The sequence below is a fragment of the Jaculus jaculus genome, chromosome 16, assembly GCF_020740685.1.
Source record: "Jaculus jaculus isolate mJacJac1 chromosome 16, mJacJac1.mat.Y.cur, whole genome shotgun sequence".
Classification (NCBI taxonomy): domain Eukaryota; kingdom Metazoa; phylum Chordata; class Mammalia; order Rodentia; family Dipodidae; genus Jaculus; species Jaculus jaculus.
In genome coordinates this window covers 58199576-58215377 of record NC_059117.1, presented here as the reverse complement: position 1 = coordinate 58215377, position 15802 = coordinate 58199576, and the positions used below count along the sequence as shown (strand labels likewise).

Genomic DNA, 15802 nt, shown 5'->3' with positions numbered 1-15802 from the left:
CCATTTGTGTGCTTTTTGCTGACAGCAGGTCCGGCTCTTTCAGAGAGCGACTGTTGCGAAGGTGGTAAGACCATCATTTCCTGAGTCTGCTCATTTGTTTTCCTCCACTAAAGTGTGGAATTTAATATATTTTTAAAATAATTTTCTTTCTTTATTTGGGGAAGAGAATATGGGCACATGAGGGCCTCGAAGCCACTGCAGCTGAACTCCAGACACATGTGCCACCTTGTACATCTGACTTATGTGGGTGCTGAGGAATTGAACCTGGGTCCATAGGCTTCGCAGGCGAGCGCCTTAACTGCTAAGCCACCTCTCCAGCCTGGGCAGTGTGGAATTTAAATGAGAATTCACAAGAACACTTGGCCTGCAGTCATGTTCTGTAAATGTAACCTTTAAGTGTGAGGATATAGTATTTGGAGATACAGCTTGTCTGCCTTCTTCCGAGGACCTGCAGGAATGTCTTTCACTGCTATGGAACTTGAGTGGGACAGGTTCTACTTCTGATAGTTTCTATACAAAAAGAAACCTGCTTTTATGATGCTGTGGCCTTTATACTTCATAGGGTTTATAATCAAGAATCTTTGCTGGGTGTGGTGGTGCATGCCTTTAATCCCAGCACTTGGGAGGCAGAGGTAGGAGGATCACCATGAATTTGAGGCACCCTGAGACTACATAGTGAATTCCAGGTCAGAGCTGGAGTATACCCTACCTCGAAAAACCAAAGAAAGGGTGGGGGGGAGAATCTTTGTTGCGAAGCTGGGCATGATGGTGCACGCCTTTAAACCCAGCACTTGGGAGGCAGTGGTAAGAGGGTCACCATGAGTTCGAAGCCACTCTGAGACTACATTCCAGGTCAGCCTGGGCTAGAGTAAGACCTTACCTCGAAAAACAAAAAAAAAAAAAAACCAAAAAAAAAAAAAATTCTGACATGAAAACGATTAGCAAACTCTTATTTTAAGTCACCTGGTTTCTTTTTTCTCTTTTTAGATGATTTTAAGCCAGCATCTATAGATACATCCTGTGAAGGAGAGCTTCAGGTTGGGAAAGGAGATGAAGTCACAATTACACTGCCACATATCCCTGTAAGTATGTTCTTCTGTCATTTGTTTAATGCAGGTTCACTGTGAATCCTTGGATTTTTATGTTACTACAATTTAGAATTTCCTACTATTTGAAGGTTTTTAGATTTGGGGGCTAGAGAGATGGCTTAGTGGTCAAGGCATTTGCCTGCAAAACCAAAGGACCCAGGTTCAGTTCCCTAGTACTCTTGTAAGCCATATGCACAAGGTGACGCGTGCATCTGTAGTTCATTTGCAGTGGGTAGAGGCCCTGGCATGCCCATTCTTTCTCTGTCTCTCCTCTCTCTCTCTCTCTCTCTCTCTCTCTCTGCTTGCAAATAAATAAATAAAATAAAATCAAAAAAGAAAGAAAGAAAAAGAAAAACAGTTTTAGATTTATACAGTCAAAAGTAAACAGTCATTTGAGAAGGGATAGCAACTAAAAGTTTTTCAGGCACTTGATTTAAATTGGTTTCTTGTCATCTTCCCCCACATACAGTAGACATGCATAGCTCTTCTCCCAGGCAGCTCTGAAGAAGAAGGTCCCAGGTGCCCCACAGAGAACAATAGCAACTCCTAAGCTTGGGTCACCGGAAGGCAGGCAGGAGCTGGATCAACTTACTTATATCTGGTAGAGGGGAGACTGCAGGCTGATAGTCTCAAGTGGGAACCAAAGGTTTGGAACAGTCAGCTGGTTTAAGGGTGAAGAACTCAAGTTAAAAGCTGTCAAGGAAGGACTTTGTGGAAGCCCTTCTCTGGACGGCACTCCAATCACAGGGCCCAAAGGGGTATACTAAATGTTCTTACTGTGCTTCAGGCTCTGTCCTGGAACACAGTAGTTCTTAGTAGCTGGTGACAGAGTGAAAGTCTCTTGGAGACTTGGAAACCTGTGAGCTGTGGAAAAAAATCACCCGTTCAAACTGCTGTTGCTTTACACATTACATCAGGTTACATCATCTCCCATTGGGCTTTTGTTTCCCAAATGAAAGATGAAAGGGTTAGGTAATGGTCTCTAAGGTTTCTTCCAACCCTGCATTACACTGTGCAAATAAGGAGTCAAAAGAGCCAAGCAGTTTTTGATTCTAAGCCAGGCATTAAATCATATATTTGACAAATATTAATTGAACAACTAATGTACTAGGCCCTAGGAGTTCAGTCTTGACAAAAACAAGCACATTTCTTGTCCTTACGGAGTGTAGGATCTGGAATTTAAATATAGGAAAATATAGCCCTTGTTTTAGTGTATGGTGATGCCCACCTGTACTCCTGGTACTTGGGAAGTAGAGGCAGAAGGATCAGGAGTTGAAGGCCCACCTGGGCTACATGAGATCTTATTGCCATAAAAAGAGCACTTACTATGGAAAGATCAGAGGCTTCCTTAATCTTAAGAACTTATCTGAAGGTTGAGTAATTTAGAAGGTGGGCCAAAAAATAGTAGACAGGAGCCTAGTTAGAGCCCTGAGGCAGGAAAGAGCTTTTGCTCCCTGAAGACCACAAAGCTCTGGATAGGTTGGTAGAGGCCAGATGGTTGGCTTAGAAGATTTTATCCTTCGGCCTGAGAGCAACATGGGAGCTGTTGAGAAGCTTGGACCTATCCTTGGTGCAGATACTCTGGGCTCACCAGAGTGGTAAGCTTCCTGGGGGAATGGACTGTTGATTATTTGCATGAGGGGAAAGCTCTGGAGTCTGTAATTGCTAACCTACATATACCATCACTCAGGTGCTCACTGTCACACTGAGAGAGCTCTAGGGTAGTGCAGTGGATGGCTTTCTCAGTTCGGGCTTTACTCCTATTTGAAACATTTCCCCAGACTCTCTTTTGTTGTTGTTGTTGTTGTTGTTTGTTCAAGGTAGGGTTTCACTCTAGTTCAGACTGACCTGGAATTTGCTATGTAGTCTTAGGGTGGTCTCGAACTCATGGCGATCCTCCTACCTCTGCCTCCCAAGTGCTGGGATTAAAGGTGTGTGTCATCACACCTGGCTTCCCCAGACTTGTACACATATATAATAATTTAAAATTTCCTCCCTTCTTTCCCTTTTTAAGGCTTTTAAAGTCACATTATAGCCCATGCTGACCTGGAATCCACTCTGTAGCCCAGGCTGGCATTGAACTCCTTTCTGCCTCAGCCTTCCAAGTGCTGGGATTAAAGGCTTGGGTGACCATACTAGTTTCTACTACATTCATTCGTTCATTTTTTTTTTTTTTTTGTATTTATTTGTGAGGGAGATAAAGAGGTAAATAGGTGAGAATGAGTCTCTAGCCAGTGCAAACTCCAGACCTGTACCACCTTGTGCATCTGGCTTATGTGGGTACTGAGGAACTGAACCTGGGTCCTTAGGATTCACAGGCAAGCACCTTAACTGCTAAGCCATCTCTCTAGCCCATGATACTACATTTCTTGATTGCCTAGAACCAAATGCTTCCCATATTCCAATTATTCCTTCATTTTTTAATTTTTAATTTTTAATTTTTTTTTACTTTGGGTTTGAAAAAATTATTTGAGGTAGAGGGAGAGAGAGACTGGGTGTGCCAGGGCCTCTAGCCACTGCAGATGAACTCCAGATGCACTTGTCACCTTATGCATCTGGCTTTATATGGGTATTGGGGAATCAAACCTGGGTTCTTTGGTTTTGCAGACAAGTGTCTTAACCACTATGCTATCTCTCTAGCCCTGTTATTGTTTTTTTTTCTGTTAGGGTCTTGTTCTATCTTAGGCTGACCTAGAATTCACTGTGGTCTCAGGGTGGCCTTGAACTCATAGCAATCCTCCTTCCTCTACCTCCTGAGTGCTGGGATTAAAGGTGTGTGCCACTGGGTTCCTCCTTTGTTTTTGAGTGGGAAGCCAGAGGCATTAAACTAGAAATCTGCTATTTGTTGTTTTTGAGTAGCTCTGATGGGTGGATGTGTAAGGATATCACTTGTAAAGGCAGTTTATTTCCAACTGTTGTGTTTAATTTTTGTTTGTTTGTTTTTCGAGGTAGGGTCTCACTGTAGCTCAGGCTGACCTGGAATTCACTCTGAAGTATCAGGGTGGCCTCAAACTCATAGTGATCCTCCTACCTGTGCCTCCCGAGTGCTGGGATTATAGGGGTGCACCATCACACCTGCCTGGTGTGTTTAATTTGCTCATCTTACACTTTTTCTGCAAACAGGGATCCACACCACCAATGACTGTCTTCAAAGGGAACAAACGACCTTATCAGAAAGACTGTGTGCTCATTATTAATCATGACACTGGTGAATATGTGCTGGAGAAACTCAGCAGTAGCATTCAGGTCAAGAAAACAAGGTATGCAATATGGATCATAAGACCTCACTTTCCCTGTCACTTTGCAGTGCTAGCTGTCAGACCTAGGGTCTTACGAATGCTATGCATATGGTCTATCACTAAACTGCATCTAGCCTTTGTGTTTCTAAATCTTTGGGTCCTTTATTCCAGCTTGATCACGATGTCAACATCTGCTTACTTACAACAGGGTTACATCAGTAAGTAATATTAACAAATCTGTGTCTTCTCAGACACATCAATAAAACAATTCCCTCAAATAATAGAAAAAAAATTTTTTTTGAGGCAAGACCAACAGACTGGCCTTTTTTTTCATGAGCTAATGAATGAATGAATGAATGAATGAATGAATATATATTGGTGGGCCAGGGCCTCCAGCATCTGTAATTGAACTCTGGATGCATGTGTGACCTTGCATCTTTGCATCACCTTACATGGGATCTGAAGAATCTAACATAGGTCCTTAGGCTTCAAAGGCAAGTGCCTTAACCGCTAAGCCATCTCTCCAGTTCAGAAATGATGCCTTTAAGATCTAATATAGGGAGGTCATTGGGGAAAAGCAAGCCACTCTAAAATTGAGCCAATTTTATCCATCTCACAGTTGTTAGTATGCTACCAAGGAGGTTAGATTTATATTTACAGATTTAAAAAATAATAATTGAGGGTTTTTCCTTTTTTTTTTTTTTTTTTTTTTTTGCTTATTTTTATTTATTTGAAAGCAACGGACAGAGAGAGAGAAAGGGGCAGATAGAGAATGGGCATGCCAGGGCCTCTGGCCACTGCAAATGAATTCCAGACACATGCGCTCCCTTGTGCATATGGCTAACATGGGCCCTGGAGAATTGAGCCTCGAACCGGAGTCCTTAGGCTTCACAGGCAAGCGCTTAACTGCTAAGCCATCTCTCCAGCCTCTTTTTCTTTTTTTGAGGCAGGGTCTCATTCTAGCTCAGGCTGACCTGGAATTCACTATGTACTCTCAGGGTGCCCTTTAACTCATGGCAGTCTTCCTGCCTCTGCCTCCTGAGTGCTGGGATTAAAGGTATGTGCCACCATGCCCACCTGAGTATTTTTTTTTTTTGAAGTAGGGTCTTAGTCTAGTCCAGGCTGACCTTAAACTCATGATGATCCTACCTCTGCCTCCTGAATACTAGGATTAGAGGCATGCACCACCATGCCAGGCTTGAATAATTTTATTAGGATAAAACTGTTTAAATGGGGTAATAGGAATACATGGTAATATAGTAATTAATAAGATAGTAAATTTTTTTGGTGGAGGCAGCTGAGAATGGACCCTAAGGCTTTATACCTGTTAGGCAAGTGCTCTTACTATTTACTAACTCTCTAGTCCAGTAATTATATTTTAAAGAAATTAATACAACCTGAGGTTCTTCTGCTTATGCTTCCTCTAGCCTTTTTTTTTGCCCCTGAGGTAGGGTCTCACTCTAGCCCAAGCTGACCTGGAATACCTATGTAGTCTCAGGGTGGCCTTGAACTCACAGTGATCCTCCTGCCTCTGCCTCCCGAATGCTGGGATTAAAGGTATGCGCCACCACCACTGTGCCTGGCTAGCCTTTTTTTTTTTTCATTCACTCATTTCAGAAAAAAGCAAACCAGCTATGATTTATTCAGAAGTTAGCACAGGCCAGTATTATGCTAGATGTTTTAGATGTAATATCTAATCTTTGCATGAAATTTTGGAAAAATACTATTATCTTTGAAGAAGAAGATAAAGGAAAAAGAAAAGAAGAAAGTGAGGATACCAAGGATTACCTAAATTGCGATTTATTTACTTTAGTGTCAGAGCTGAGACCCAGCAGGTCACTGTGCCTAGGGACCTTGCTCATGTCCTGCCCCTGTGTGTTATTGTATTGGGGCCCACATGAGGCAGCTGCTACTGCTTTTCCTTCAGTAACTGCTGGTGATCTCGCCCTTTCTGCTCTGAGCTCTGGGGGGTGGCTGCATGGCTTCTGGATATTTGTGGTGATCTGCTTCTTCCTACTATGTGTTCTGGGGCCTACCAGCATGGCTCTTGAATATTCATTATACTTGCAGAACCTCAAGACCTGCCAGCTCAGAATCTGTAGAGACCTCTCAGTAATCTGTGCAAATATTCATGTTTAAGAGCAGTGAGCTAGTCCACTTACAAGAGAAGTATTTAATGGGAAGAATTCTTTCCTTTTGGGGTAGATCTCTGAATAAACAGTAAGTAACAAAAAAACCTGCATGCTGGTCACTATTTAAGATCTAGTTTATTCAGGAACTCATATACTCACAGTTATAACTTTATATTTGCAACTAAGCCAGGTAGTCATACATTCTCATAAAACAGATTCACACAAGCAGATTGTATCCTAAATCTGTTTCATCTCTTACAAAATGTGGGTTTCTGCTGGCTGTGGTGGCCCACATCTATAATCTTAGTACTCCAAAGGTTGAAGCAGGAGGATGTCAAGTTATAGGCCAGCCTGGATTAAATATCTAGACCCTGCCTCAGAAGAGAGAAAAAAGAAAAAAGGAGAGAGGGGGAAGGAAGAAAGAAAAGGGAGAGTGAGGGCTGGAGAGATGGCTTAGCAGTTAAGGTGTTTGCCTGCAAAGCCAAAGGACCTCGGTTCAACTCCCCAGGACCCATGTAAGCCAGATACAGAAGGGGGCATGTGCATCTGGAGTTCGTTTGCAATGGCTGGAGGCCCTGACATGTCCATTCTCTCCCTCTGCCTCTTGCTGTCTATCACTCTCTCAAGTAAATAAACAGGGAAGAGTGAGGCCTGTGAGCAATAAATAAGTCCATTTTCTTTGTCTCTGCCCTGGAAGCATATTGCAGTATTGGGGTACAATATACGCAGCTGATGCGATGAAATAACAAATATTTTGCAGTGGTCTGGAAAGGTTCTATAGAGACTTCCATGTGCCCAGTCACCAGACAGCCACCATTTTTGCCTGTCTGATTTAATGCTGTCTTTCAGGGCTGAAGGGAGCAGTAAAATCCAGGCGCGAATGGAGCAGCAGGCCCCTCGTCCCCCACAGCCGGCACAGCCGCCGCCGCCGCCCCCACCCCCCCCACCCCCGCCTATGCCATTCAGAGCCCCAACAAAGCCTCCGGTTGGACCCAAAACTTCTCCCTTGAAGGATAATCCCTCACCTGAACCCCAGCTGGATGACATCAAAAGAGGTAGAGCGCCTCTTCTGGAGCCCTGTGCACGGTGTGGATGCACGGTGGTGTGGCGCCACTGTTCTCGTGGGGGTGGTGTGAGTGGTGTGGATGGAGTGTGGTGGTGTGGTGCCACCGTTCTCGTGGGGGTGGTGTGAGTGGTGTGGATGGAGTGTGGTGGTGTGGTGCCACTGTTCTCGTGGACACCGTGTGCGCGGTGGTTTTCTTTTCTTTTTTTGGTGGGGGGGCATTGAGGTAAAGTCTCTCTGTAGCTGTGGCTGACCTCGAACTCGCAGCCTCCTGAGTGCTGGGATTAAAGGCTTGCACCGCCCTTCCTGGCTTGAGTGTAGATTGTTTTTTATGCCGAGTAATCACTCCGAAACAGTTTGCCTTTCATTTATTTGGGGTTACAGTGTTTCCATGGCCTCTGGGGCAGGTCATGTGTTTTTGGTAGTTGTGTTTGTATGTGTTTTAAGACACTTGTGCTATTGGTTTTGCCAGCTACTATTCTTTTTTTTTTTTTTTTTTTTTTTTTTTATCTTACCAGCTACTATTCTTGTGGAAGGTTCCTTGCTCCACCCCAGAGCAGAGTCTGTACTGACTAGGGCCTGTCATTTCATTCCAGAGCTGAGGGCTGAGGTGGACATCATTGAGCAGATGAGCAGTAGCAGTGGAAGCAGCTCCTCAGACTCGGAGAGCTCCTCAGGGAGTGATGACGACAGCTCCAGCAGCGGAGGCGAGGATAACGGCCCAGATTCTCCTCCCCAGCCTTCTCACCAACAGGCCTACAATAGCAGGCCTGCCATGGCCAATGGAACCAGCCGGCCCCAAGGAAGCACCCAGCTCATGAACACACTCAGTAAGTGCTCCTCCTTGATGGGAGAGGTAGGGCCCTTTAAGGCATGGGAAAGGGCCGTCATAGGGATGATCAGGGAAAGAAGGGAATATATTACCAGTCAGAAAGGGGGAGACAGGGCTGGAGAGACGGCCAGACAGTTGAGGTGCTTGCATGTGAAGCCTAAGGACCCAGGTTCGATTCCCCAGTACCCATGTAAGTCAGGTGCACATGGTAGCTCATACATTTGGAGTTTGTTTGCAGTGGCTAGAGGCCCTGGTGTGCCCATTCTCTCTCTCCTCCCTCCTTAAATAAATAAATAAATAGTAATAACAAAAAAGGGAGGCACAGAACTCACATCTTTTCTTTCCCATTTCTCTTTTTGGAAAATGCTGGAACATGAACATGTGACCTTTTTGATTTTTTCATATACCAGGTTTCTGAAGCTACCTACCCACACTCACACCTGCCTCAAGGCCTTTTGTAAAAATGTGTCTACATTTTGCCTCTGTGCAGGCCTACTGGCCTCTGGCGAGAGAAAAGAAAAGTTTGAGTGTCTTTTGGTGCAGATGGTGACAAGATAAAGTAGAGGGAGGACAGAATGAACCTGGCCTTTGCTTCTGGGAAGGAGAGAGGGCGGTTTTTCTTCGTTCTGTGCAGCCCTGGTTAGGAAACATGCTCCACTAGTGCTCCTTCCTCTGAGGAGTTTGGAAGGCCTGGTAGTGGTGGTGGGGACACAAACCTCTCAACTCAGTACTGGCCGAGGCAGACAATCTCAGAGTCAGTACTGCAGACACTGTAGGCTAGGCAACGTCTTGTGGCCATCCTGTGCATTGTGGGGTGCACAGCAGCATCCTTGAACAACCCCCTCTTTACGTGTCAACCAAAGGTGTCAAAGCATATTGCCCGTTGTCAACATAAGCTGACACAAAGGAAGGAAATACGGCTCTACATGGTAGAGAATTAGGAAAAGAGAATGCTTAAGGGCTAGATTCCCTGAAAGGGCTCCAGGGATAGAATCCTCAGCAGAACTTTACGAGGTGGGGGAGGGAGGCAGGCAGAGAGAGGCATGCCAGTGCCTTTCAGCCACTGCAAATGAATTCCAGACACATGGGCCACCTCGAGCATCTGGCTTACATGGGACCTAGGGAATTGAACAGGGGTCCTTTGGCTTTGCAGGCAAGTACCTTATCCACTAACCATCTCTCCAGCCCTTATTTTATTGTTTTTTAAAAAATATTTTACTTTTGCCAGGCGTGGTGGTGCATGCCTTTAATCCCAGCACTTGGGAGGCACAGGTAGGAGGATTGCCATGAGGTCCAGGGCACCCTGAGACTATATAGTGAATGCCAGGTCAGCATGAGTTTGCGTGAGACCTTACCATGAAAAAACAACAACAACAAAAAATTATTTGAGAGAGAGAGAAAGAGGCAGAGAGAAAGAATGGGCATGCCAGGGCTTCTAACCACTGCAAGTATGTGTTCCAGATACATGTGCAACCTTGTACATCTGGCTTATATGGGTCCTTGGGAATTGAACCTGGGTCCATTGGCTTTGCAGGCAAGTGCCTTAACCACTAAGCCATCTCTCCAGCCCAAATATTTGTTTTTATTGACAACTTCCATAATTGTAAACAATATCCTGTGGTAATTCCCTTCCTCCTCTCACTTTGCCCTTTGAAATTCCACTCTCCATCATGTCCCCTCCCCCTCTCAGTCAGTCTCTCTTTTATTTTGATGTCATGATCTTTTCCTCCTATTATGATGGTCTTGTGTAGGTGGTGTCAGGCACTGTGAGGTCATGGATATTCCAGGCCATTTTGTGTCTGGAGGAGCACGTTGTAAAGAGAACTACTCTTCCTTCGGCTCTTACATTCTTGCTGCCACCTGTTCCTCAATGGACCCCGAGCCATGGAAGGTGTGATTGAGATATTTCAATGCTGAGCACTCCTCTGACACTTCTCAGCACCATGGTGCCTTTTGAATCATCCCAAGGTCACCGCCATCTGAAAAGAGAGGTTCTCTAACCAAAAGTGAGAGTAGCATTAATACGTGGTTATGAACATTAAGAGAAGTGCTTACTGGGCATTTTGGTGAGCATAGTATATACTTTTTGCCAGACAGCAGCAGACATTATACCCCTAGGGCTCATGACTGCCTTTGTTGTAGGTTTTCAGTATCAGGGATGTATTCCCTCCCATGGAGCAGGCCTGCAGTCCAATTAGAGGGCTGTTGGTTTCCCCCATAACAGACGTGCCACTGTTGCACCCATTGGTTCATTTGGCCTGGTTGGCCAAATATAAGGCTTGCAGTATCCACTTTTGAGTATCTTCACTGGTAGTTTCTCTCTCTTTCATTGAATTACATACAGCTTGGCTTTTTCCAGCTTTCTGTCAGCTAGTCTACATGGAGAAGGTTATCAGCTCAGCTCCAGTAGGATTTCTCAGTGACCTTGCAGCCCAAGTATTTGGAGTCTTCAGCAATAGGGTCTTACCATCTACTCCTAGTGGGAAACCAAGGGCCTTGGCAATGGCCTGTAATGTTTCAGCCCAGGTATTTTTATTTATTTATTTACTTTTTTTTTGTTTTTTTTGTTTTATGAGGTAGGGTCTCACTTTAGCTCAGGCTAACCTGGAATTCTCTATGGAACTCACGGTGATCCTCCTACCTCTGCTTCCCTAGTGCTGGGATTAAAGGTGTGCGCCACCACGACTGGCTATTTATTCACTTATAAGCAGAGAAGAGAGACAGTGAGAATGGGTGCACCAGGGCCTCTAGCCACCGTAAACAAACTCCAGACATGTGGTCCACCTTGTGCATCTGGTTTACATATGTACTGGGGAATTAAACTTGGGTCCTTTGGCTTTGCTGGCAAGTGCCTTAACCACTAAGCCATATCTCCAGCTCCATGTTCATATTTTTATTTTTATTTGAGAGAAAGAGAGAGAATGGACATGCTGGGGCCTTTAGCCACTGCAAGTGAACTCCAGACACATGCACCACCTTGTGAAGTTGGCTTACATGGGTACTGGGTCCTCAGGCTTAGCAGGCAGGCACTTTAAACACTAAGACATCTCTCCAGCCCCTTATTCATACTTTCTTTTCTTTGAGGTAGGGTCTCACTCTAGCTCAGGCTGACCTAGAATTCACTATGTCATCTCAGGGTGGCCTTGAATTCATGGCGATCCTCCTACCTCTGCCTCCCAAGTACTGGGATTAAAGGCGTGCTCCACTATGCTCAGCTATTCATACTTTCTAAGCCTCAAATTGGAACTAATGAGCTTTAGAAAACTCTACCTTCTTTTATTTATTTGTTAGGAGGGGTACCATGGGGTACACATGCCATGAAATAAGCCCCAGTTCTTACTTGCTATGCAGAATTTAGAATTTAGGAGATTCAACATTTCAACTTAATATAGTAGAAACACATGTGACAGAAACCCAGTACCCCCATAAAGCCAGATGCTCAAAGTGGCACATGCATGTGGAGTTTGTTTATAGTTGCTAGAGGCCCTGGCACGCCCACTCTGTCTATCTACTTCTTTCAAATAAATAAGTAAAACATTTTAAAATATATATGAGGGGTTGGAGAGATGGCTTAGTGGTTAAGGCATTTGCCTGTGAAGCCTAAGGATCCATATTCAGTTCCCCAGTATTCATATAAACCATACGGACAAGGTGGCTCATGTGTTTGGAGTTTGTTTACAGTGGCTAGAGGCTCTGGCATGCCCATTCTCTGTATCTACTTCTTCCTCTTTCAAATATGAGGGGCTGGAGAGATGGCTTTGTAGTTAAGGCACTTGCCTTCAAAGCCTAAGGACCTAAGTTCCATTCCCCAGTACCCATGTAAACCAGATGCAAAAGATGGCACATGTGTTGAAGTTCATTTGCAGTGGTTAGAGATCCTGGTGTACCCATTCCCTCTACCTGCTGTTTTTTTCTCTCTCTCTTAAGTAAATAAACTTAAAATATGAATATGGGCTAGAGAGATGACTCAGTGGATAAAGCACTTTGCTTGTAAGCTAAAGACCAGAGTTCAGATCCCCCTGAACCCATGTAAATGGTAGGTTAGCATGGCAACCCACCTGTAACCCCAGCACTTGGAAGGTGGAGGTTGGATTCTGGGGTAAGTTCACTAGGTAGACTAGCTGAATTCATGAGCTCTGGAGAGATTAAGGTGCCTGCCTGCAAAGCCAAAGGACCCAGGTTCGATTCCCCAGGACCCATGTAAGCCAGATGCACAAGATGGCACATGCATCTGGAGTTCATTTTCCGTGGCTGGATTCCCTGAGGTGCCCACTCTTTCTCTGTCTCTTTCTGCTGCTTTCTCTCTCAAGTTAAAAAACAAAAAGCTCTTTTAGGTGCAACAGAGGGAAGTAGAAGTTAGCCACAGACACCCCAGGCCGAGAGCCGAGAAGTCCTTGTAACCACTGTGCTCATGGCCTGACCCTTTATTCCTTTGCAGGAAATGACCTGCAGCTCAGCGAGTCCGGCAGTGACAGTGATGACTAGCACCAGAGGTCCCAGGTCTCCTGCTGCACAGACATGCAGACCCAGCCACCGGCACATGGACTCCATCGCCAAGGGGAGAGCAGAGCCTGGAGGAGTTGGAGGCCTGCAGGCTCTCATATTTCCATCCTAGACTTGGTGGTGATGGATGATTTTCTCATGTAATTTTTGAACAATCTCTTGTTTCAGAGTTCAAGTAGATCCATAGAAGTGCTCACTATATGTCTATCTGGTTAACATGAAAAGCAGACAAAGGCACCCTGGTCTAGGTCACTCACGGGGCGTGCCTTCACCAGGCCAGCGATTCAGTTTCAATCCTTAGTAGCCATCAGTTTGGCCAAGTGGTCTGCACTATTCTTTGAGAGGTGAGGAAGGAAAGGGGGTCCTCACACAGCATCATAGAAATATGTTAAAGCCACTTTCCATCGATGAGCAAGTGGTAAGGAAGCTTTGTCTGACCCAGGCTGAGGAGACTGTCGAAACGGACCTTAGGACAGTCTTCTGTCAGCTGGTTGAGACCCTGGAGATCCACTAGCCCAATTCCTCATGAACTAGGAAAGAGAAGCATGCCGCTGGGTCATGGCCCCAGCCCAGGCCTTCTTATTTATTACCTCCTCTGGATTATGCATATTGGAATCAGATTCTTACATATGGAACTTTTAGATGGACACTGGCACTTTTATTGGATTCCAAAAGACAAAAGTGTTTTTGAGTGTATCTAGCTTGAATTCAGATTTAAGTGACCCCTTAAGTACATGGGGCTGAGTGAGCCGATGACACCGGCAGCCTCTCTTCCATGGGTGACTCAGCTCATCCGAGGCTCTAGTTCCATGTGGACCCACCCGAGGTGGTTTTCATTCCATGGACTTTAGCAGGGGTAGGAGTGGAAGAGCGGTGTGCTAAAGAAGCCTCTGGACAAATGAGCCAGCAGCGAGTTGCCATGATGCGAGTCTGGGGGGTTCTGCAGTGGACGGAGCACATTCTTGTCAGCTCTTTCTGCCCGTGCAGTTGTGCCACGCCTTGGCCTGGCTCCCAGGTGCATTTGTATTTTTATAGAAACCTAGAAGAAAGTCACAAGATTGCCTTCTGCAGTGCTGTTTCCAGGTGAACCTGTTGTTGCTGGAAACTGGTCACTAGTAAATGCCCTTGCCGTGTACCGAGTGCTGAAGCGTCCCGTGGTGAGTGCCATGCCGCCTCGTCTGTAGTTTGAATGCGTCTGCTTGGCTTCAGCGAGTGTCAAGACATCAGCAGTGGCCTTCCGTCCTCAGGTTTCTCCACTCACTTGGAGGGAAACAATCAGATGGTCCATGGATGGAGCTATTGGGTAGAATTGCACCATCCATGGTCAACTGTTCCATCCACACAGAGACTCCAGTGAGCTGGAGATGAGGCAGAGCCATGCCCTGCAGCGTGCCCATGCCACCCTGCCTGAGTTCAGATGAGAGGTGTGTGAGAGCGCCTTGTGATGAGGGCTCAGTGGGTCCAGCGGCAAGAAGGAACCTGTTTATAGTGAACTGATAATTGCTTTAAAATACTTCAGTTAGGAAAGCTCAGGGACGGCAAGGGTCATGATTGGGAGACTTGAATTGTTACTAGATGTGGGAGTTAGAACTGTTTGACTGCTCGTAACTTGCTCAAACTGAGGCAGGTTCCAGGAACTTGAACTAAAACTATTTATTCATGCCCTCCTTTTCTTCAAAGTCTTGCTTTATGTAGACAGAAATGTTGGGTCACAGTGTTTCATTTCTATAGGAAGTACTTGTGTATGACACTGGGCTTGGTGAGTTAAAACTTCCCGAGCCTCATACCTTCTCCCCATCACCTCTCTTACCCAGTACCCCACATGATTCTCCAGTGTGGCTCCTACTTTTACTCTTTGCACAAGTCCTTCAGTGATTCTGCCCTCCAGTCCCCACCAGAATCAGGAAGTGGTTCTGGATTGCAGAATGTAACCTACAAATGACTTCCCACAAGTACCCTCTGCCAGCCAAACTGGACTTCCTCCTGTCCCTGCGCCTCCGCGGTCTGCTGCTCTCCTCCCCTTGCTCCAAGCCCCTGTCATCGTGACTTCTCTGCTTGTTTCAGCCTGTGGTGTGTGCCCTGGGTGCACTTGACCTTTGGTTGGTCCAGGCTGCTGCAAGCAGGGAGTGTTAGCTCATCATCACAGAACGAGGCATTTGGGGGCTTCTGGCCTGGCTGGGAAGGAGGCTGAGAAAACTTAACTGGGAAGGACAAAGGATAGGCAGGGAAAACATTCCAGGCATTTGGACAAAGCTGAAAATACCCATGGAGGTCTCAAATGAATTTTTAAGGTGTCTTTCTTTGCTCGATGCAGTGTTGACTGTACTAGGGGTCATTTAGGTGAGGTGGATAGACAAGTGTCCAGTGTCTGAGGAGCCAGGGAAAAATGAGACTTGGGGAAACAGGTGAACTAGCTGTTTGTAATAATGCCACTAAGTACTTATTTCTGTAGCAGAGTCATTTTCTCTGGGTGGTGTCCTTCAGTGGTAGGAAAACTTGAAAATTCCAGATCCTTACTTCCCTGTTTGAGAGAGAAAGAGAGAAGAGTATGTGTGTGTGTGTGAGAGAGAGTGTGTGTGTGTGTTATTTATTACATTATTTTGAAAGAGAATTATTTGTCTGTTTTGTGGACATGTATTAGGTACAGCTAAACTGGACAATTCTATTTGGCAAGGAACATAGAATTTCTTAAACTCAGGCCTTAACCAGTAGCTTGGAAGACAAGACCAACTGAAGCATTGTGACATGTTCTTGCTCTTATTTCTGTCTTGGATTCACTGTCTTGTTCTTTAATGGAAATTTAAATCTTGTGCCTAAAAAGTTCATTTGATTAATTATGATGTAGACATGGCTGTTTATATTTGTGTAAGATATTTGCTGTGTAGAATTCCCCCCTCTTTTAAAAGATGAACATATTTAAATAAAAAATGAAGGTTAGCAATATA

At 45.2% G+C, this 15802-nt stretch overlaps 1 protein-coding gene across 1 annotated transcript in view; it reads left to right on the top strand.

The window, feature by feature from the left end:
* Positions 1 to 15802, top strand: part of Eaf1 (ELL associated factor 1) — a 17598-nt gene extending 1796 nt beyond the window's left edge. Inside the window, exons 2-6 of the mRNA XM_004673170.3 lie at positions 988 to 1082; positions 4212 to 4348; positions 7309 to 7514; positions 8119 to 8352; positions 12793 to 15802. Of these exons, the coding sequence (XP_004673227.3) occupies positions 988 to 1082; positions 4212 to 4348; positions 7309 to 7514; positions 8119 to 8352; positions 12793 to 12839 (719 nt within the window). The 3' untranslated portion in view covers positions 12840 to 15802. The remainder of the gene's footprint in view (positions 1 to 987; positions 1083 to 4211; positions 4349 to 7308; positions 7515 to 8118; positions 8353 to 12792) is intronic.